Source organism: Gymnoscopelus braueri, assembly GCF_963280865.1.
Source record: "Gymnoscopelus braueri genome assembly, chromosome: 22".
Lineage (NCBI taxonomy): Eukaryota > Metazoa > Chordata > Actinopteri > Myctophiformes > Myctophidae > Gymnoscopelus > Gymnoscopelus braueri.
In genome coordinates, this window is record NC_137624.1 from 23,029,736 (window position 1) to 23,052,123 (window position 22,388).

The window sequence follows — 22,388 nt, forward strand, 5'->3', positions numbered from 1 at the left end:
TTTGACATGGACCACAATTCATGGACCACAATCCTATTGTTTAACCTATTACATAATGGTTATATTTTCTTATTTGGAAAAGTGATACATTAAATCTAAGTGATTATGAATGTAAACACAATATTTTGTAAAAGAAAGAATATATAAAAATAATCAAAAAGAGGGGAAAGAAATAGAGTAAACTGGAGCTGGATGGACTCTAAATACAATTATTATTGTGCTTTGAGGCCATGGAGTTACATTAGCTTTTCCCCTGTCAAATATTTATTTTTCAGACTTTTTCTTTACAAACGTTTGTCATATCAAAATTACTTTTATGAAATGCTATATATTTTCTCTTGCTCTTTTTATCTTAAAGTTTACCTGAACTACTCCATAACAGACAAAAGTTTAAACAGTGTGGAAGAAGAATGTGGACAATACTCTAAATGAAATTGATATTTTATCTTTAGTGTCTAACACTTGTTTATATGAGAACAGCTTGTGATGTTACCTCTCATGCTAACACAACATTTAGGGTACATGTGAATGTAAAATCTAGCTGTTGTATGAAATAATAAATGATGCAAAATAGATATTGAAATAACTATTGTGTATCCTATTCTCTATGTTGAGTTGCTGTTTAAAGAGCAGGTTATATACAGTAGACTACTGTATGTTTAAAGATTCCCTGATGATTCCCTTTTTCCAGATACGTCATTTAATTTGGTTGTCTTCAATTGTGTGCTTTTGTTATTACAAAGTCAAACACTGTGCAGCTCTGATACTTGTCTAAAAGTACCTATTTCAAGTTTTAGAAACCAGGGAAAAATCTTTTTGGGGGAAAATGACTGTCTTGGTGGAAAATAATTACCTGCCTCTGGATGTGTTGGAATTGAAATGACTGTCATCATATTGTAACACCTAATAAATATTAATGCAATATCGATTTACTAAAGGAATGGAAAATGTCTAATCTGTGAACCATGAAAGTTTAGATTTTCTATTGTTATTTGATGTACTACTATACTACAGTGTGGCATTATGTTTCATCTCTACATTGAGAATGTCCTGGTGAGTCAAATTGTATGTATTGTAACTGCACATACAGGTTACTGCATCAAATATGCACTGTAAGTGGTGTCTGGATGCATGTAGTCCAATAAACATGAAAGGAGATCCATCCTTTCAACTGTTCTGGTTTCATTTGTGTAGTCAAGGTGAAAACAACACACACATCAATCTGCGTTCTCTCTATTCCGTGGTACAGGCCAGGGAATCCAGAAAGAAAAAGGAAAGGAAACTAATTGACGTTTCGGTCACAAGGACCTTGAAGAAGGCCCTTTTGACCGAAACGTCAATGTGATTTTAACAAACTCAATGCAGAAGTGTGGCGTGCCTGCGTGCGTGTGTAAGATCTGTCATTTTTGTCTCCGCCAGGCCGAAAGGCGTGGCCGAGACTAGGTTTTGCACCCCGTCCGTCCGTCCGTGTGTGTGTGTGTGTCCGTCCGTCGCCCCCTCCGTCTGTGAACAGCTAATCTCCGGCACTGTTGGCTTGATCGCAACGAAACTGCGCACACACACTCCCTGGATGCCAATTCAGAACCTCTGCCCCACATTTTCACATGGACAGTTTGCAGGAGTGCTCGGTTTTGAACAAAATGCCTCAAATCATGAAAAAATTATTGCACGCACAGTCTCACTAGGCCGAGGAAGAAATGCCACTTGAAAATGTTCTAATCAGCCTCATGGTGGCGCTATAACAGGCCGATTCGTGTTTTTACCTATAACTGCACCGATCTGTGTAAAACTGCATGTGTAAAAAACTGCACTGTATGTGCACTCCCTAGAGGCCAAGGAAAAACCTTCATCTTCAACCTGCATTTTTCACATCTGCCTTTTATAGCACCACCAGGAGGCTAACTTATGTAAAACACATTTTTGGATATTACTCCTTCAGATCTTATCCAAATTTCACGCAAATCGGTACACATGATCTCTATAGTCATGTGATCAAGATGGATCTGTTTAATTTGTCATATTCCATCCTGATTGGCTAAGATTGACATCTAAAGTTTGCAGGAGTGGCCCGTTTTGAACAAAATGCCGCAAATCATGAACGCAGAGTCCGATTGCGGTGAAACTTTGCACGCACATTCGCACTACGTTGAGGAACAAATGCCAGCCTTTCAACATTGCCCTATTATAGAGCCACCAGGAGGCCAATTTTTGCAAAATAATTTATTTTATATTACTCCAACAAATGTTTTCCAAACATCACGCAAATCGGTACATATTATCTCTTCAATCAAGTGATCAAGACTGATCCGTCTGATCAGTCCAATTTTTCACATTCCAGTCTGATTGGCGAATTTCGAACATTGCTGGCCCACACTAACCTACCTGACCTGGCGGACAAACCTGTGTTCCGAGGAGCACTTTTAGTTAACAACTTTGTTTGAAAGATAATGTCATAATCCACTGGAGGGGAGTAGCCTACACGTGTTTAGCATATATAGTCGAAGACTTGCAGTCACACTTGGCCTGAGTCAAACTCATTGCTATGTGTAAATGCACACCTGTTGTGAATCAACTTAATCGAAGCACAGCAGGATGAACCCCACACACACACACACACACACACACACACACACACACACACACACACACACACACACACACACACACACACACACACACACACACACACACACACACACACACACACACACACACACACACACACACACACACACACACACAGCCTGGGTGAGGGGATGACTGTTCAGGCTGAGACTGTCTGGGTGTGGGGATGACTGATTATCCTGTGTACATCGATTAACTTCATGCACAACAGGTATGTCATACCTAGCTCAAATGAGTGTCCAGGTGTGACTGTTTAAATCAGTTATCCCCCATCACACCTAGACGTGCTGCAGCATTCTGAATGAGTTACTGGAACTAAAGAAAGAAAATTTTAGCAAAATGTTGCACAGGGTAAATCTAGAGCTCTAGGCAGCGGCCGTGAAGGGAACATTTCATCAACGTTGGCTAAGGCTTACTAGGATGGCAGACCTTTATTAGGAGTTAAGTGTCTTGCTCAGGGACACTTCAACACACGCTGGGGAGAATCAAAAAGGGTGATTACCAGAGAGCCTCTCTCTAGTCTCTGCAAGCTACGGCTGCCCTACAGCCTAATCATAGGTCACTGATGCTGCCAGTGATGGAGACTTGACAAAGTGAAGGTGTGCAACACACCATGTGCATCTCAAATATAACAATAAGTTATAAAATACATATATACATATATATGTGAAATATTGTGATAACAGAACAAAAAGTTGTATGCAAAAAAAGGAGGTGTCAAAGAGAAGAACACGAAGACAGAGATGATATGAGCACATATTGTCATACCATAATACCGGTAGATAGAATAGAATCTTAGGTCAGCAAGAGTGGTAAAATATTGGTAGTGGTACAGTGTAATTTGAAATAAATCATATTTGTAATACATTTGTATTATTAGTCTTTCATAAATTGTATGTAATTTAAATTATGTAACAAAATGATAACCTGATTAAAAGTTGAAAATGTAATACCTGACTGATGATGATTATAATAATAATAATCACAATAATAAAACAATAAACCAATCAAACAATAAAACCAGGAGAAATTGTGAATTGATACAAAACAATGCTTTCCCATAAAAGTATATTTTGGGAAGAAAACATACGCTTGGGCTAGGAGTGCAGAGCTGAGGATCCCTGACAGCAAAGCCAGGTCACTTCTGGTTACGAGTCGAAGCAGACAAGAGACCCCTGCCTGAAGAGCACGGGTGACCTTGTATAAGTCAGGAATTAATTTGAGTAATGTTCCTTAGCTGGAGGAAACATGATTGAATCTCACCAGATTCAACCAAAGCTCAAGTCGAAAATCACACCCAAGTTACGGGCACCAGTGCACCATGCTTAACATTAGACTAGAGGACAAGCTGCCAAGATTACCCTGAATAATGCTGGTTAGGTCTGAGGGGCCAAATAAAATGATCTCAGATTGTTTTGTTGTTCAGCTGGAGGTGACTGTCTGTGACATCTAACACAAGGACAGACACATTATGCAGCGCATGGCATCCCTGGGTTTTTAGAGGGATGTACTATAGAGCTGGCTGTCCACATAACAATGGAAGTGGATGTTGTATCCAGGGATTATGTAAATAGAAAATAGAATGGGAACCAGTATGGATCCTGTGGGGAACACCTACATGTGATGGGGACCTGAGATGAAGAGGCCTCTAAGAACATTCTGCCTGTGAGATAAGAGCGGAACCATTCAACAGCTGTGTTCCCTGAGGCAACCCCATTTTCCTGCATACCATTTTAGTACTTTGTGGTCGATCAAACATCTAGGATTCTAGCAGTCACCAAAATCAGCTGCTAGAGGATGAATTTGTGGCCTTAATTTATCTCCGACAGCCTGAAGGCAGGGGGAGATTATGTTTTACCCCGAAGTCTCTGTCTGGGTGTCTGCGGCTATCTTTCAAACTACTACACCGATCAAAGTCAGATTTCTTGTGACAGTGAAACAGAATTTTTGTCAAATCTGTCAATGACAACTTTTTTGTGACTTCAGAATCTCATGCAGTTCCTCACCCTTCATAATCTCAGTTAGACATGGCTCCATATTTGGGCAAGACTGACATGGCATTGATGACACAAGATTATCTGGTACGCTCCACTGCACAATATAGACATTTTAGTTTATTTGTTTCGTTTATGTTCACAATATTATTGTGAACATAAACTTAAAGTAATACTAGGTAACGTTTTCAACAAAACTAAAGTTAAATTGTATATCTTTTGTGAGTGGCAAAAGTTTCACAACACCCACTCCATGAATTTCACCCCCGGAAGCCTTTTATTTATATATTTTGTATTGAACGCTGTCGGGGGGGACTTTCCCGGGAAAATGACGTCATCTGGTTTTGGCCAGGAACTACCGCAACGGTTTCCTGTTTGGCCAGGAACTACCGCGCTAATAACAAAAAGGAACCTCACGCTGATTTTAAGAGAATGTAGGATTGGAAGATCGAAAAAGAACAGAAAAAGAAAGCACAGCTCATGGTAACTAATGCTCCACTGGCTAAGAGAAACGATCCGCAGATAATATAAAACAATCGCTTTTTGAAACGCTTCCGGCTTCCGGTGAAAACAAATGGAATTCTGGGTAATCGAGGACTACGGAAATTGTATGCAGTGACGGTAGTGACCAGCAGAGGTTGCTAAAAATCGTTATTTGTGAATCTGCATTGTACAACTTCTTCTTTCGGCTACTTCCCATCAGGTTCACCACAGCGGATCATCTGTTTCCATCTGCTTCTGTTCTCTGAGTCTTCCTCGGTCACACCAGTCACAAATTGCATTTGTTAGTTTTTTTTCCTGACATTTTGTGCAGTTGTGGCCTTCTGTGCAGTCACTTTTTAAGAAACTTGTTCTGGCACCGTTATTATGAGCACCAACATCTGTCATAATTCACATGTTCAGAAACAACACTACATTGCTGCTTATTTGTAGGCTTTACAACATACTATGATAAATATAGATTACACTCAAAGGTGATGGGCACAGTTGACAGGACGCAGTGTCGGGGTACGGGGGCTTTCACGTAGGAAGGGCCTAAACACCAGATGGGTGTTTTTTTCGAGTCATATGAACTACCCTGTCACAACTCACAACCTTCAACAGCAACAACAACACAACAGACATAATGTAGATCCACAACAGGAATTGAAGACTGTTATGTCAGAGTCCAAAACCTCTAACTTGAACTTTAAAGTAAATAGCAAACGTGATAAATAGAGCCAGTCAACATACGTGTATACTGTACCCTGTCACAACTCACTACCTTCAAACAACAGAAACAATACAGACAATAGATTCACATCAGTCTTCATTCAAGAGCCAGAAACAGTCACTGAACATGATACATTGCCACTCAGCCACTGGGCCTATAATATGACAGCAATAGAGAAACAGCCTGAAAGAGTGAATGAGTGAGTGAGTGAGTGAGTGAGTGAATGAATGAATGAATGAATGAATGAATGAATGAATGAATGAATGAATGAATGAATAAATAATGGCCATGAGGAATAGGCTTACGTTTGGCACCAAGACCAAAACCTCTAGCTTGAACGTAAAAGGAAAAAGCAAACTCACACACAGGATAATTGAAGTGACCAAGAGCCACATACACATATACTGTACCCTGTCACCACCTTCAACAGCAGAAACAACACAACATACACACTGCAGATTCACATCAGCATTCAAGTCCATGCAGAGCCACAAGCAACAAGCAGCAGCAGCAGCAAAAAAAAGGAGGAGGAAAGGTTCCTACCTTGAGCAGTCTTCTACTTGACTCCATCAGTTGAGTAAGTGATGATGGCCAGTGTCAAATTTTGGAACTTATCATAGAGAGATAGAGCCCCCCTCTCTCTAGTTCGTCCTTGTACAAGTCCTCCTGCTGGTAGCTCCCAGTCTAATGGCAGTGACCCACCTGCCATCTACTCACATACAGGTGCTTGTTAGTAACATGTTCATCCTGGTTGATGTTTAGTATTGCACATAGCATTCTGGTGTAGCACAGCGGCCAGGGACTTCAGTAGGGCAGGCCTGAGTGTCCAGCACTCACAGCCGTATAGACCAATTATTTGTTTACTAACATTGAGACTGGACGCACAGGTGATTATTTCACACAATCAATTCCCAACCTGATGTTTCGGGGGCACTGGTTTGAGCGCACCCCTCTTGTGTGTTGGCAATAGCCCTGGTCCAGGGCGTTAGTGAGTTTTCTCTAACGCCCTGCCAGGCGCTGGGCTCTGCGCTTGTACAAGGAATTCCACTGCCCCTGCGAGGGCTCCAACAGTAATGAAAATAAACAAAACCATTTCTACAGGTGCTACACACCTTTAAAAAAAGTATGTTTTGTGTTGTTGAAAGTCTGTTCTCGGAGGTGGGAAGCCTCTCAGCACCCCACCTTTTCTGTAAAATACACTTTTTGCTTTTGGCCAGAAAAGAAAATATTTCACCGGAAGGAAAAAAAAAATTGGTTGCTCCACAGTGCCCTCTACAGATCTGGTCAATTGATTTTTTTTCTATTGACCAGATTTTTCCTTCCAGTGAAATATTTTCTTTTCTGGCCAAAAAGTGTATTTTACAGAGAATGTGGGGTGCTGCGAGGCTTCCCACCTCCGAGAACAGACCTTCAACAACACAAAACAGCCTTTGTTTAGGTGTGTAGCGAAATGGTTTTGTTTATTTTAACTACTGTTGGAGCCCTCGCAGGGCAGTGGAATTCCTTGTACAAGCGCAGAGCCCAGCGCCTGGCAGGGCGTTAGAGAAAACTCACTAATAAGGCTCTGGACCAGGGCTATGTTGGCTAGTGAGGCGCGTCCTAGCGAGACCTGATAGAATGGGTTTCATTGCGCGCATACTGGTTGCACACATACTGGTTCTTCTTATCAGTGTGACCGATGTGACGTCGTCTGTTAAGGGATCAGGATAACAGACTCTACAGTCGCTGAGAAGAAGCTTAGTGCAAGTGATTTCCTCACTTTAAGGTCAGGTTGAATGACCCATGAGCCCAGGTATTTAAAGTCAATGGCATTGACTCTTGTTGTGAGCTGTTTCCACTGCTCACTTTTTGTTATTGCATGGGCTTCTTTCTCTCAAATTCTGTCTATTCTGGGCATATTGCCTGGCCCCCTTTATTGCTGCTATATTTATTATTATTATTAGGGAGCATGCCTCCAGATGGAGATTTGTGCTCCACTGAGTGCACCTTTCTAGTTCATATTCATAAGGGCTGCTACAACCTGTTTGAAGCAATGTTTGTTTTAACAACATTCTCAAGTGTCCAAAGTACTACACCTTCTCAAGGCGACTAATAGATTAAATCTGACAAAAGGTTCTTCACTCAAGTCTTTGTGCTATTGCCTTGAGGGCCTCCTATTACTCTAGCTCTTTAAATGTCTGTCTTGTCTTTGATGATAATGTGGTTCGACACGTTGAAGCGCTGAAAGCCTCTTGGACAGACTAACTCCAATTTCTGAGTTTATTTTCAAATATAGCAAGTCTTCATTAGACTGACAGGTCCATGACTCAGCGGAGTACAACACTCCCACTCTCCCCTGAGGTCTTCATCTTCTATCTCACAGCTAGAGCCGACACACTATCTGGTGCTCCCATGAGGACACTCACACAGACACACACACACACACACACACACACACACACACACACACACACACACACACACACACACACACACACACACACACACACACACACACACACACACACACACACACACACACACACACACACACACACACACACACACACACTACTAGTTGCTTGACTTAGTGTCCAAAGTCTGAGTATCCATCAAATTACTATAATGTCATTATTGGACAGATCCTCCAGTGAGTTGTTGATGAAGATATGACATATATGATAAGTACAGACAGTATAGCCTAATAGTCTCTGTGATGGCTGATTTAACCACTTAAATCCTGTCGACCAGGGTCCCCTAGGGGACACCAAATCCCTTCGCCGAAAACAGCCGATCTACAAGCTTGTAGATCAGCTATTTTTGCCGTGAGGCTCATGAGTAATCGTACACTACTTATAAAATAATTTACCAACACTCAACTATATGTTTTCCAGGCGCTAATTCATTCACAAAGTATAATAAGCAAAACATAATACAAACATGTGAACAAACAACCCTCCTCCTGTACAGTGCTTGGTCCCTTCCAATCAACAGGATTGCCAGCACTGCAGAGGAGAGACAGGTGACCAACAAATAATTTAACTTCACAGTGTCAATAAATATACATATTAAAACCATTTCAGTCCTTGTGTGTTACTTAAAAATGTAATTTGTACAAATAGATGAAACATGTAATACAATTGCATTTGACTCAGCTGATGGTGTGTGTGCAAGGTCCTTGAATGTGTGTGTGTGTGTGTGTGTGTGTGTGTGTGTGTGTGTGTGTGTGTGTGTGTGTGTGTGTGTGTGTGTGTGTGTGTGTGTGTGTGTGTGTGTGTGTGTGTGTGTGTGTGTGTGTGTGTGTGTGTGTGTGTGTGTGTGTAGGGAGGGCATGGCTGCCCTGTGACAAGGACTTTTACTTGTAACAGAGTATTTCTACATTGTGGTATTGATACTTTTAGTAAAAATGTAAGTACTTCTTCCATCACTGCTTGCAGGCAAAGGTCAGGGGAGCGCAAAGGCAGGAAAAAAAGATTTCAAGGTATAGGTAACTGTAATGTAATGCTATGTCCTCCTGTTATGTCCAGCCTGAGAATAATGTATGACACGACTGCCTTATGTGTTCGTTTTAATACTATCAAAACATGACAATCTCAATGTTATCTTTAAGAGCTTTGAGTAAAACTATTTCTAAAGCAATCAAATGTAATCACTAATGTTATTAACAGGTTATGGACCACCGTACTTTTTGATAGTTTGATAGTTTTCTGTATGAAATCCAAAGTGGCAAAAACAAGAAATGGCTGTATTAATAACTTTTCATTTTGATTATTAATAAGCCCCCCTCCAACCATCAAAGGCCAGGGAGAACAGAAATTCTTAAGCCTTGACACAGAAGTGGACACAGGGCTTTCTGCAAATCTCAGGTCATATGGTAATTTGTTCAAAGAGTAGGTCCACAGTGACCAAATGCACCCTTACCAGACATAGATTGTACTTTAATCTTGGCTAGGAGACCATTATCTGAAGATCTGAGAGGCCTGATGGTCTATGAGCAGTGAGCAGGTCAGAAATGGATTTGGGAGCTAGACCAATCGGAGCCTTATAAATAGTAATACATATTTTTTAATTCAATTCAATTCCGTCAATTAAATGAGCCGTGCACCGGAGTAATGTGATGAGTTCTTCTTGTCCTTGTGAGCTCTCTGGCTGCATCATTTTGGATGAGCTGGAGCCTTCCAAAAGTCATTTGAGGTAGTCCTGCAAAGAGGACTTTACAATCTTTTTATTAACTAAGTGTTGATCAAATGCTATCTTATGGTTGTCTTTGTGAATAAATAAGGATATGGGTATGTGCTTATGAATGCCCAGCTGATTATAGTTTACAGTTAGCCAGCTTTCAACTTTCAACCTGGCAACCTTATTGTGGGCATGTTATTGGAAACTTTTTCAACATTTTCAAAAACAGCAGATAATACAAGCTATAGAAGAGCTTGTAGATCAGCTGGTAAAATATATATGTGCTAGAAATCATATTATTCAGATTGAGGTTAATTTGTGTGTGTGTGTGTGTGTGTGTGTGTGTGTGTGTGTGTGTGTGTGTGTGTGTGTGTGTGTGTGTGTGTGTGTGTGCGTGCGTGTATATATATACTATATATATTATTTTTTTATTATAATTTTTTTCATAACATTCGCCCCCCTTAGAACAAGTAATTTGTCTGGATATGATTGCAGCATGAGATAAAAATCTCATTATTTGTAAAACGAGTTGCCTTGGGTCAATTCATTTGTTAGATATTGTAGATGCTACTACTAGGTTTGTAATAGATATAGCTGCATTATGATATCAACACGATTCCAGATTATCACAATAGTCATAATCAATATGATTCATTCTATACATTATCACACTAGTGACTAGTCTAATAAATAGGATTGATTCTACACATTACAACAACAAAGGTTCTCAAGGGCAATGCTGGACTTTATGGCATTAAAGTCACACCTTTGTCCCTCACAACATGAACCCTTGCATCCCTATTTCTGAGCATATAACAGGCAAATATTCAGCGAAAACTGGTTGTGAGCTTGTAGATGGGCCATTTTCACTATTTGACGTAAACAAATCCTTAGGGCTTTTTGTGTTATCCTTTTAGCATCTTTGCATAATCATACCACTGTACTATTTGCAAACTGTTCATAAAGTATTCAATCAATCAAACAAACAGACAATTAAGTATAACCTATAATGGTTCCCAAACTTTTTTAGCTCGGGACCCAAGAGAAATTTCATGTCTCCCCGGGACCCAAAAATAGTGGAAATAGCTGATCTACAAGCTCATAATGTGTTGCGATGTGACAACTTGTAGTTCTATTTTCACTACTTCTTAAATGTTTTTTTTTTCATGACATTTCTTTGATTTTGAAAATCTATGCAATTATGTTGAATGAATATTTGACATTTCGTAAAATGTTTGATAAAAAAAGAAAGAAAAAAAAAACATGGGTCCCGACCCACTGTTGGCCTATAGGGTTTAAGTGGTTCAGGCTGTAAATTCAACACATTGTCTCTCAGCACAGCCACTCGTTACTGGTTGAGGTGAAGGTCTTAAGAGCAGCGAGGAAGGAGAGCAGTGCAGACCTGAAGGACGGTGAGTATACTACCAATTATGGAACCAAAAATGTGAGCAGCATACTAATGGACAGGGTAATGGAAGAGCAGCTTCACCATGAGCAATAGAAACATAAAAACATGTAATTCCTCCAAAATGTTAACAATTATTTTACATCGGGTACCTTTATTCAATTGAAGTGATCCCAGAATATCCAAGCTGGCAATCTTTGCCCATGCGCTATCTCTGGAGAATCATTTAACCACACATGCATATTATTCACAAATTATATTTTGTTTGTAAAGCCCCACATTGTTTACTAGAAGATGCATATCAAATAATTATCCATCAGGGGGGAGCATGGTCCACTGAGTTAAGTCACTAATTGGTGCATAATTGTTTCTCTGAGTGGGGAATATCATGAAAATTATTTATTGTTTTTCTGCACATCCCATTGGATGCCAAGTGAGCACCAGAATAACTGCTTCCATGCAGTTGCTCTGCCTGTTGTGTCAAGTAAATTTATTATAAAACCTTGGAATAATTCCTACAAAAATCTAAACAATATTGTATAATAATTTCATGAGTTCACAACTAACGAAACCCTATAAACCAATTCAATGCCACACAAACACACACACACACCAGTAAAATGTTAGCTGATAATCACAATCACAAGGAGATGATTATGTTGATAAAGGAGTCTAGGAACCATGCAGGTGCTCTCTACCTGTTGTGTAAAGTAAATGGCATCATTATGAAACAAACTCGGAATAATACAACAAAAATCCAAGATATTGTGAGACAAAATACATTTTTATTTCATGACGTGTACACAACTAAAAGGTGTCCGTCTGTCTTGTCTGTTAATTGGACATTGATTTAATGCATCACTCCTACCACCAAATTAGAGGCGATCAGACAAATTGCACTGGCCAAGTACAGCACAAGTTTTTCTCCAATGTACATACGTATTAAACAAACGTTCTGATGACAAATATGTCAGAGAACTTGTTGGAGCTTCTCCGTTTTTAGATCCACAGAGGCGCAAGGTCCCCTTGGCTTGTGAGTCGGATCCCAGGCTTTAGATTGAAACTCAGTGGAAAGCTGGAAAGTCACTCTAAATTGAAACTCAGAGAAAAGCTGGACAGTCACTCCCCTGGCTTTGGTGTGGTCAGACTGGCCTGACTTGAACGACCTTTATAGCGGGTAAAAGTTAGCCTCGACTGGGTAGGGTCTGACTTTGAGGCAGTGGATATCTCAGAGCCTCTTCTGAAGTTATAACTGAACCCAATATCTCTGTGAGAGCAACTTTTAATGGAACACAAACTTCCACTAACAAATGCCAGACTTCACCTCTTTGAGGGCACAACAACAGAGGCAAAAACATCACTGGACTGAGTTGGAAATGGAAGGGAAGCTGGCATACCTCCCTGCAGCAGAACACCCTGTCTCCCATGCGGTGTTTAAAGTGATGAGAGCATTGTTACCTTCACTATAAAAGGAAGACTACAGGTTCTACCAACTAGGCTTAATCTTTCCATCTGGCTTCCCGACAGTCATGCTCCGCACCGTAAACACCACGGTTCTAATCAGATATACCATTTAAGATGTCTCACATCTTAAATGGTTTCCATACATACAGGGGGCTTTACATATATATACACTGTATAGACATGACAGAATAGGGGATCTGATATAAAAAGATATCTCGTCCACTTCCAGGTCTTCCAATAGGCATTATAAGCACTCTATTGTAAAGCAGAGCACGTGTAGCCTGTGTAGTGATGACTCAGAAGTGTTCTCTAATATTACAGCTAACGCCCCTGATGTTATTGTTAACAAAAATGTTCGTCCTGGAGGTCAGCTGTACTTTTGACTACAGCCTCTTGCCTTTTTAACCAAGATGGTGAAATGTAAGTTGGTGTGTAGACTATTTCACAGCTATGCTACAGGTGTAAACGTTTTGTTTTTTAAATTAGTCAGCCTGGGTCATGTTAACAAGTTAGTTGTAATAGGTCTTCAGATGGCTGGCCTAAGAGAAGGGCCAAGCAGTTAGCAAGATATTGATCAGCATCTGCTACCATTGGTAAGTGATGGTGTTGGATTTTTTTTATACCCATGAATTTATATTGTTTGTGATGTCACTGTTACAATCTTGTGTGGATGCAACAATGAGGTTGATAGTCTCAGATATACATTGATCGTAACTGACAACCACATTAACTGACTGCACTTTGACTTTATTTCTTGTATTAATGTGGACATAAATAAATTATTCAAGTGTAAGTGTGTGTAGATAGAAGATACGGTTTAATACGTTGTTCCCAGACGGCCGCTCTGAACGACTAACACCCTGATACTTAAAAACTATCTATTTAGGGTAATGAATCCTCTTTTAACCCCATTCAGTGTCTATTTTGACTCTCCATCCACCTGGAGGAGGAGGCATCAGTGAAGGTGGGAGGTCAGGAATGGAGAGGAGCTGTGGTGGAATATCACATTCTGTTTGGTTTTCTTCACTACTTTCATCATCTTTTTCAACTCTGTAGAGATAAAAAAAAAAAAAAAAAAGATGGTTATTATGGTTTATAGTAGGGCTGCATGATTATTGCTAAAATGATAATCCTAACCTTTCAACCTTGTGTCCCTATTTTGGGCATGTCAGTATTGACACTTTCAACAATTTCAAAGACTTCCCAAAAAAAAAATCAACATTTTCTTTAAAAGAAAATAGCGAAAGACCAAAGTATATAGGGCTTGAGTGGCTAATAAATATTGCCACCCAGATCATGATTATTGTAATTGTTTGGTGACAAAATACATTTTATTTTATTCATTTTTGTACATTCTTTGTAATAACAATTAAAAAAGTAATTCAATTTAATTGTTCCTCTATGGTTCCTCTATGTAGATGGGTTGTGAAATGCTCTGTCTATAATACACTTTGGTAAGGAGGTGCAACAACTGACTAGATGTGTTTGAATGAATTGCCATGTTTCAGGATCACATAATTGTGGAGCATAAAATCGTCATTTACGATTATTCCTGAATAACTGTGCAGTCGTAGTTCAAGAGTAAATATATCCATGCATGATGAAGTGCTTAGTGCATAATGGACATTCACACCTTCCACTGTCGTTGGCAGGTCTTTTCTTCTCTCTCCTGATGAGCCAGTTCTCTACACGCCACCCAGGGGATTTTTTGTCTGCAGGGTCCTCATTATGTTGCCTTTCAACTGAAAATAACAAAATCACTGCTTTCTTACAGCTAATTAACTCTCATCTTGAACGTGTTGAGCAGTACAGCCTATTAATGAAGAAATCTAAATGCTGTAGTGTTATACAATTCAATTCAACAATTCTACAGTAGTTATACACTACTGTAGAACTCAAGACTATTTGACACTGGTGCTGTATGTACTGGATAAGCTGCGCGTCATTAATCATTTAAACATTTTTTTTTGCTGACTATGAAACTATTGAAAATGAATGAAAACGTAATTATCCATTAAAGCTATGATGTGATATACTCTCAGGATTTTAGGTGCTGTAACGGCTTTGTGTACAGAGCAATGTAGTAGATAGCACCATCTTGTGGTCACAGCTCACCTTCAATTTGCCTTTTAAGGTTTTCCATTTCATCTTCTGACATATGAGAAAATCTGCAGTTGGGGCCAAAACCACAATTTCCTAAAGCAAACACAAAGAAAATGTAGAATATTAAGCACCGCTATATAATAAAGTTTTCTATTTCTTGATGGAATGCAGTAGTTAATTGTTATACCTGTCTGGAGAAACTTCCTGCACGGTTTCTTGGCTTTCTCATCGTCCAGAATGGCTGTGTAGTCTACACAAGAGAAAGTGCAAAATTAGGTTTAATTAATTCCAATAAGTAGAGATTCCTATAAACTACCCTCCACCTTGCGCTCTCTACCATCTTCAAGGGGACCGTCCGCAGTCATTTGCCTTTCCATAGTCCAGTCATGATAGGACTATGGTTTCAACATGATCTCAATCAATTTCCAACTTTTCCCATTTGCAAAAGGAATATTTTCCATATTGTGTTGACAAATACATTTTATTACATATCAATACATTTTACTGTCCTACTGTTAAAATCAAGCAAGCCTCATTATATTTGACAAGTCTAAAGACTGAAACAGCTTTTCACTGTGTGCATGGACGTCGATGTGAAACAGTTTCATGCCGAGCCATGTCGGTACGTGAACACTAGGTACTGTATGCCCGGTCGCAAACATTGTATGCTGAGGTCCACAACTGAATTATTTCCCAGTGGATTCTGGTCCGTGCATGCAACGTCTGAACTATGAATTAGCCTTCAGGCTATAACATTGTAATCATGTTTGTCCTAGTGATGACAACATGCCACACTACTTTTCAATGTTTTCAATGTCCAAAGATTTGTCTCCACTCAGCCTGTCACTCTGGTTGCACTGTAATGATGCAATAACAGACCTTTATTACATCCCTTCCCACATTGCCTCATGCCTTTTCATACACACACACAACCCCAAAACATTGTCATCACATGCACCAGACAGTTCGAAAGATTGGAGTTGGAGCAGTGGTTCTCAAACTTTTTAATTTCAAGGAACCCCATAACTCTGAGAGTAAACAAATGGAACCAAATGGACTCGTAAGCAGTAAGGGACCATTATTTGTTTCCATTTGGAACCCCCTCAAGGAACCCTGAGGGTCCCGGGACCCCACTTTGAGAACCACTGAGTTAGAGCATGCCTCATGACAGAGATTTACTCTACTGAGTACACCTTTATTGTTACGTTCAAACTTCCCATCTATTCTGGATCTCGAGTCAGCCTTCTCATTTGGAATGCCAGATTTGGATGCAGAAAGCATGTGTCATCTAAATAAATTAGTCTGTATGTAACCACTTCCAGTTGATGTTAAACTGACAAACTGTAGCAGTCTCACAGCCAAAAGCAAGCCTTACCTCTAAAATGGTCAAACCAAGCCTTTTTAGATCTGTGGTGCTGAACACCATTCAGATGTTTTTTCCTATTATGCATGTTGTCCTGAAAAGAGCGGTCACAGTAGTCACAGTAATAGCGCCTCCCCATGGCTCAAGTTTCGTGTTTAGGCCACAGTTCTCAGCTTTCACTTCCCTGAAACACAATAAACAATAGATTACCTAGTAGTTAATGAAGTCATAAGCACATGCTGAGCTGAGGAAAAAGAAACAAACTTTTAATTAGAAAATTCAGCGATTAAATCTATTAAAATTGTAAGTGAGATCATGTCCAATGTTGTCCGATTCGGTTGTTGTGCATCCAGTATTATTATTTGTTGTATTATTATTATTATGACATCACTGATTAAATACATTAAAATAAGAAGCTAAGACATGGAGCATTCATACCAGAGAATCCAGATCCCGATTCATACTTTATTCATTTATCTGTATTTATATGTTTATGTTTTATAACAGAATATTGTCGTATTTGCTTCGTTCTGGACACGTTATAATGTAATTTGTAATTCCATTTATTATGCCGTTTTAATGTTTTCCTTCCTAAATAATACCAGTGCAACCCGTCTTGCACAGTTATATGCTGTATTCCTGGTGGTGGTGGCTTCATACATGAATGCATTGCCACAGAATGTTTGTGATATAAAGGTTGTATTATACATTTATATCACAAATACAACTTGCAATATCCATGTTCCCAAACACATTTCCCCATGCTTGTTGTGCATCTTCATGCACAAGCTTGGAAAAACACACACACCATATAGCAGTGGTGGGAAAAGTACTCACATTTCTTACTTATGTAAAAGTATCAAAACTGCAATGTAGAAATACTCTGTTACAAGTAAAAGTCCGGAATTCAAAATTTACTTGAGGAAAAGTACAAAAGTATTGGTATCAAAATGTACTTAAAGTACCTTAAGTAAAAGTACCCATTATACTACCCCTAGAATGTCTGTGATCTTACATACATTTCATGTATTCCAAATACACAGTCATAGATCACCCTCGCCGACGCGCTGTGTAGTCACGATCTGCGTGGCCGTAAAAGTGCTCTAAACTCCGTCTGTACTCACCCAATAATTAATTCCTAAGACTTGGAGTCAGATATTGTCCTCTAGTTTCATATCCATTTGAAAGTTCTGCCAGAAAACGTGTGTTTAGTCAAATATCTCCACTTTTCCACAAGCTGCACACGGAAGACTTTCTGTACGGCTAGGGGCACGACTTGAGTGAAGGACCGAATTTACCCAAACATCCTCTTGTCATCACAAACGTCATAACAAATTGACACAGGGAAGCACAAACGAATGGGGCACACAATTGACAGGTGCTTGTGATTGGTGCGGGGTAATGAGTCACATCACCTGCCAATTGTGTGTCCCAAACATTTGTGCTTCCAAAAGGAAGTTTAGATATATTCAATCCTGCACTCATTCCGGGCCCCTCGCCCGTACAGAAAGTCGTCCGTGTGCAGCTGGCAGAACTTTCAAATGGATATGAAACTAGAGGACAATATCTGACTCCAAGTCTTAGGAATTAATTATTGGGTGAGTTTAGAGCACTTTTACGGCCGCACAGATCGTGACTACACAGCGCGTCGGCGAGGGTGATCTATGACTGTGTATTTAGAATACATGAAATGTATGTAAGATCACAGACATTCTAGGGCTACCATTATACAGAAGTTTTCAAATGTATACAAATCTTTTGAAAATAGCCGATCTACAAGCTCACAATGCGTCGCATCACGATGCATTGTGAGCTTGTAGATCATCAAAATCTACAAAGTAACTAATAACTAAAGTTTTCAAATAATTGTAGTGGAGTAAAAGTATAATATTTGCCTCAGATGTAGTGGAGTAGAAGTAAAATCATTGAAAAATACTCCAGTAAAGTAAAAGATACCTCCAAATTGTACTTAAGTACAGTGCTTGATTAAATGTACTTAGTTACTTTACACCACTGCCATAGCATACTGGTCAAGACTGGTGTAGGCCTATGTGCAGTGCAGCCACTGCAGCCGAAAATAAATCAGAAACCCACTACATTTATTTAATAGTAAAGGATCCTGTGCATCAAGAATGAAAAGTATCAAGGGGGGGTTTATTTGTCCCTCCCTCGAACAGGTACAAGTGTAGGCTGTAGGGCATTGGTTCTCAAAGTGGGGTCCGGGGACCCCCAGGGGTCCTTGGGGGTCCAGCTAAATGTGTTAATATAGCATCACAATAGTTTTAACCACTTCATCATGATGTGTGTGCATGGGGATCTCATCTTAAACAAGCTTAGTGCTTAATGAGTCTCCCAGTTTAGTAGACCTTTTATTGTGAATTTGTACTTCCATGTATGTACCGATGTTCTCATGTCTTACTAAATAAAGTACATCAATCAATCAATCAGCCTTTTATACTTTAGCTATTCAAAAATAGCAGATATACAAGCTGGTGCCGCGCTATGAGCTTGTAGATCTGCTATTTTTGAAAAATGTTGAACATTTGCGCAAATCTTTGAATATATATATTTTTAAAGCGAACATTTGTAACTCAAATCTTTGCATCTGGGGGTCCCTGTCCCTGCGGGCAAATACATATCATTTTGGGGGTCCTTGAGACAGAAAAGTTTGAGAACCACTGCTGTAGGGTGCTTACAATTGAAGCAGCGAAACGTTAGTAATTTTGGAGGAACCGAACAATGAAGCGAGAGAGAAAAAACTCACACCGACGATAAAGATACTAAAAGTGTGTCCTGGGTGTGCGCGTATTCATTGGATATATTGTAAAGTAATAATAACATTAGTTACCTTACCAACAAGCGTCCAAGTTCTGCGGTTCCACATCAGATGGTCAAATTACAAACCTATCGTTTTATCTTTGTATTAATGTTACTCTACAAACGTAAATAGTTACACGGCACGCTCCTTGTTGTTTATTTCCTTCTTCTTCTTCTTCTTCTTCTTCTTTGGGGGTTATTTCCGGTAGGCGAACCATCATTACCGCCACCAACTGGACTGGACTGGAGTGTGGAGCACTAGACCAGTAATGTATAAAAAATATTTTGAAAATAGCAGATCTACAAGCTACAAGCGCATTGTGAGCTTGTAGATCGGCTATTTTCAAATGGCCGAAATGTATATAGAGTTGAAGTGGTTAATGCCTTTTTGTAATAATAATAATCTAAATCTACAAAATAACTAGTAACTAAAGTTTTCAAATAGTTGTAGTGGAGTAAAAATAATAATACAATATTTGTATCTGAGATGTAGTGGAGTAGAAGTAAAAGTATTGAAAATACTGGAAATACTCCAGTAAAGTAAAAAACGACCTCAAAATTGTACTTAAGTACAGTACTTGAGTAAATATACTCAGTTACTTTACACCACACTGCGCAACAGCTCAAGGAAGTAGTCACGTCAGTTTCTCTCTCACTTCCGCCCTCTTCCAAACCCAAACGTCTCTCCAATCCAACAACATGACGCTGGCCAAGTCCGTCTACAACCTGCTCTTCAGGAGGACATCCACCTTCGCCGTGACCATCATGGTCGGCGCTATCTTCTTCGAGAGGATGTTTGACCAGGGAGGAGACGCGATCTTTGAGCAGATGAACCGGGGGGTAAGAGATTAAGGAAAGAACACATCTCACTGTGTCCTGACCTTCTAATAGAGGACGAGCTAACCGTTAGCAGCATGCTAGGCTAGATTGCATTGGGCGGCTGATGCTGGCCGCTGCTTATCATCTAGCCTTGGATGAAGACTATCGTAGATGTATTTGATCGCGTCTGACTTTAGCTTTCATATCTATGATGATATGTAGCTCTGGTCCAGATCGTTAGGTTAGCGAGTTCTCTCTAACGCTCTGTTAGGAGCTGGTGCTATTCCCATGGACAAAAAATTCCACTGCTGTGCGAGGTCTCCAACTTTAGTTTACAAAAAAGAAAGGAAACTATTTCGCTACTCATCGAAATAAAGGCTGTTTTGTGTTGTTGGAAGTCTATTCTCCAGGGTGGCAAACGTCTCAAGACCCCACCTTCTCTGTATGATACACTTTCGGGGCATACAATATGTCCGCCAGACGGAAATTATGTTATTTACTCACCTTGACCAGATCTGTAGAAGGCGTGGGTGAGTAATTAAAATAGTTTCCGTCTGGCGGATATATTTTTCTTTTCTGCCCAAACACAACAACACAAAACAGCCTTTGTTTCGATGAGTAGCGAAATAGTTTTCTTTCTTTTTACTGAAAACAGTAGTGGAATGTTCAGTCCATGGGGAATAGCACCCGCTCTGGACCAGAGCGATATACAAACGTCAAAATTGATCCATGATAGTCTTGATCCAGGGCTACTGATGATGTAAGTTCTAACCTGTTGTCCGTTGTGTTATAAAACAATGTCATTGATTCAGCTCTCCCTTTATCTGCAGAAACTCTGGAAACACATCAAACACAACTATGAGGAAAAGGAGGACGAATAAATGGGATGTGGCCTGGTTGGTTTTGCGGCAGAAATGAAGCAGGTTGTCACCTGAGATGTCCAGTTTTTCCTGGATGCCACACCTGAATCGTTTGGGGGATAAATGTTCTAATCTAACACCATGCTACCAGACATCCCATGGGAGTTACAGACTGGTCAGAATATCATGGACATGGAGGGATGATTCCTGTCGTTTTTCCTCCATGCCAATGTTTGTCACGCCCAACTTTCCTCCTAACTTGTAAATTGTCTACTGTTTAAATTAAACGATGTGTAAATGTCACAGATCTCAAGGTTTTAATTTTAGTGGTCGTTTTACATAATGACTTTCTCACTTTCTCACTGCTTCATTTACCACTGTATCTAATGCTTTCTGCTTGCTTATACAGTTGTGCAAAATGTGTATTCCAGTATGATGGCTCACAAAGAGTCGATAGTTCAAAATATAACTGTTATAATTTGTAATACCATTGATGCCAGGAGTCACCTTAACTGACCTGGCTCGGTGTCAACAGGACTTGAATGATTATCAAGCAGTTTTAGAAGCCTACCAGTAGATGGAGTTATGTCTCAACAGGGCAGTTATTTTGAAGTCCACTTTGATTTTACATTACAGTCATTTAGCAGACGCTTTTATCCAAAGCAACTTACAATAAGTGCATTCAACATAGGTAGGGAACGAAACTACTAATCACCAGAAGTCTTAAGTGCATTTTCTTCTAAAACAAGCAACCAAGAGTATACCTAGCACTAAGGTAAAAGTGCAATATATCAGCTACCTACTTTCTTAAACAGATGAGACAAATAGCAAAATCAAATGAGCAAGCACTTTGATCACTCTAATTCATATTTAATAACGGATTGTTATTATATAAAATATAGCAAAAACACAAAAGGGTCGCATTCTCTCCTTTTAAACTGGGGCAATGTGCCTAATTGTGTCCACATTTGTTTAACCAGATTAAATTTACAGTTGGCAGTAAATGCATCCCCAATTATGCAAAATACTAGGTTACTATATCCACACAGGATGCAGATTGCTGTTATGTCACATTTGTAGTCCAAATGTTAATGAAATGGCACCAAGAGTAGCATGTTAAATTGTCTTTTGGGGTGACCAAATACAGGAGAAAGTCTGAAGGAGTGGAGACACTTTGAATTGCTGTCGGGTAGAAACCTTGTATCTCCATATTTCAACTTGTAATGTTTGTTTTTTTTGTGTGTAAATTAATGCCCTACATCAGTGGTTCTCAAAGTGGGGTCCGGGGACCCCCAGGGGTCCTTGCGGTACCAGGGGGTCCCCAGCAAAATTAGTTAATAGTGTCACAATCATTTTAACCTTATTTTATACGTTGGCTATTCAAAAATAGCAGATATACAAGCCTTTAGCATGTCACTTAGTGCCACACCATGAGATTCGTGCAAATCTTTGAATATTTGTATATTTTTTAACTCAAATCTTTGCTTCTGGATGTCCCTGGCTCAACATTTTCAGATGGGGGTCTGCAGCCAAATACAAGCTCACAACACCATACAAGGTTTCCGAC

General features: G+C 39.7%; 2 protein-coding genes across 3 annotated transcripts; one reads left to right on the forward strand and one right to left on the reverse strand.

Annotated features, from left to right (window-relative positions):
* Nucleotides 1-12,158: 12,158 nt before the first annotated feature.
* On the reverse strand, nucleotides 12,159-19,313 carry zmat5 (zinc finger, matrin-type 5). 2 transcript variants are annotated; one of them, XM_080418619.1, is made up of 6 exons: nucleotides 19,179-19,313; nucleotides 16,338-16,509; nucleotides 15,150-15,212; nucleotides 14,975-15,055; nucleotides 14,493-14,601; nucleotides 12,159-13,909 (listed from the first exon to the last, which is right to left on the reverse strand). In XM_080418619.1, exons 2-6 carry the CDS (start codon nucleotides 16,462-16,464, stop codon nucleotides 13,762-13,764), a joined length of 528 nt encoding a protein of 175 aa, XP_080274745.1. In that variant the 5' UTR covers nucleotides 16,465-16,509; nucleotides 19,179-19,313; the 3' UTR covers nucleotides 12,159-13,761. The 2 variants fall into 2 exon arrangements, with proteins under 2 accessions (XP_080274745.1, XP_080274744.1); XM_080418618.1 differs by having other exon boundaries at nucleotides 19,174-19,306.
* A 497-nt stretch (nucleotides 19,314-19,810) lies between these two features.
* Nucleotides 19,811-21,124, forward strand: uqcr10 (ubiquinol-cytochrome c reductase, complex III subunit X). Its single transcript, XM_080419493.1, has 2 exons — nucleotides 19,811-19,982; nucleotides 20,792-21,124. The coding sequence occupies exons 1-2, from the start codon at nucleotides 19,842-19,844 to the stop codon at nucleotides 20,840-20,842; spliced, it is 192 nt and encodes a 63-aa protein (XP_080275619.1). The 5' UTR covers nucleotides 19,811-19,841; the 3' UTR covers nucleotides 20,843-21,124.
* The last annotated feature ends 1,264 nt before the right edge of the window (nucleotides 21,125-22,388 follow it).

Excerpts from the sequence above, each read along its gene's own strand:
- uqcr10 (XM_080419493.1), top strand. The coding sequence starts at position 19,842 with ATGACGCTGGCCAAGTCCGTCTACAACCTGCTCTTCAGGAGGACATCC. Across the intron at positions 19,983-20,791 it reads TTGAGCAGATGAACCGGGGG|AAACTCTGGAAACACATCAA; the intron begins GTAAGAGATTAA and ends CTTTATCTGCAG.
- zmat5 (XM_080418619.1), bottom strand. The coding sequence starts at position 16,464 with ATGGGGAGGCGCTATTACTGTGACTACTGTGACCGCTCTTTTCAGGAC. Across the intron at positions 15,213-16,337 it reads TTGGTTTGACCATTTTAGAG|ACTACACAGCCATTCTGGAC; the intron begins GTAAGGCTTGCT and ends TCTCTTGTGTAG. Across the intron at positions 13,910-14,492 it reads CCTGCCAACGACAGTGGAAG|AGTTGAAAAAGATGATGAAA; the intron begins GTGTGAATGTCC and ends TTATCTCTACAG.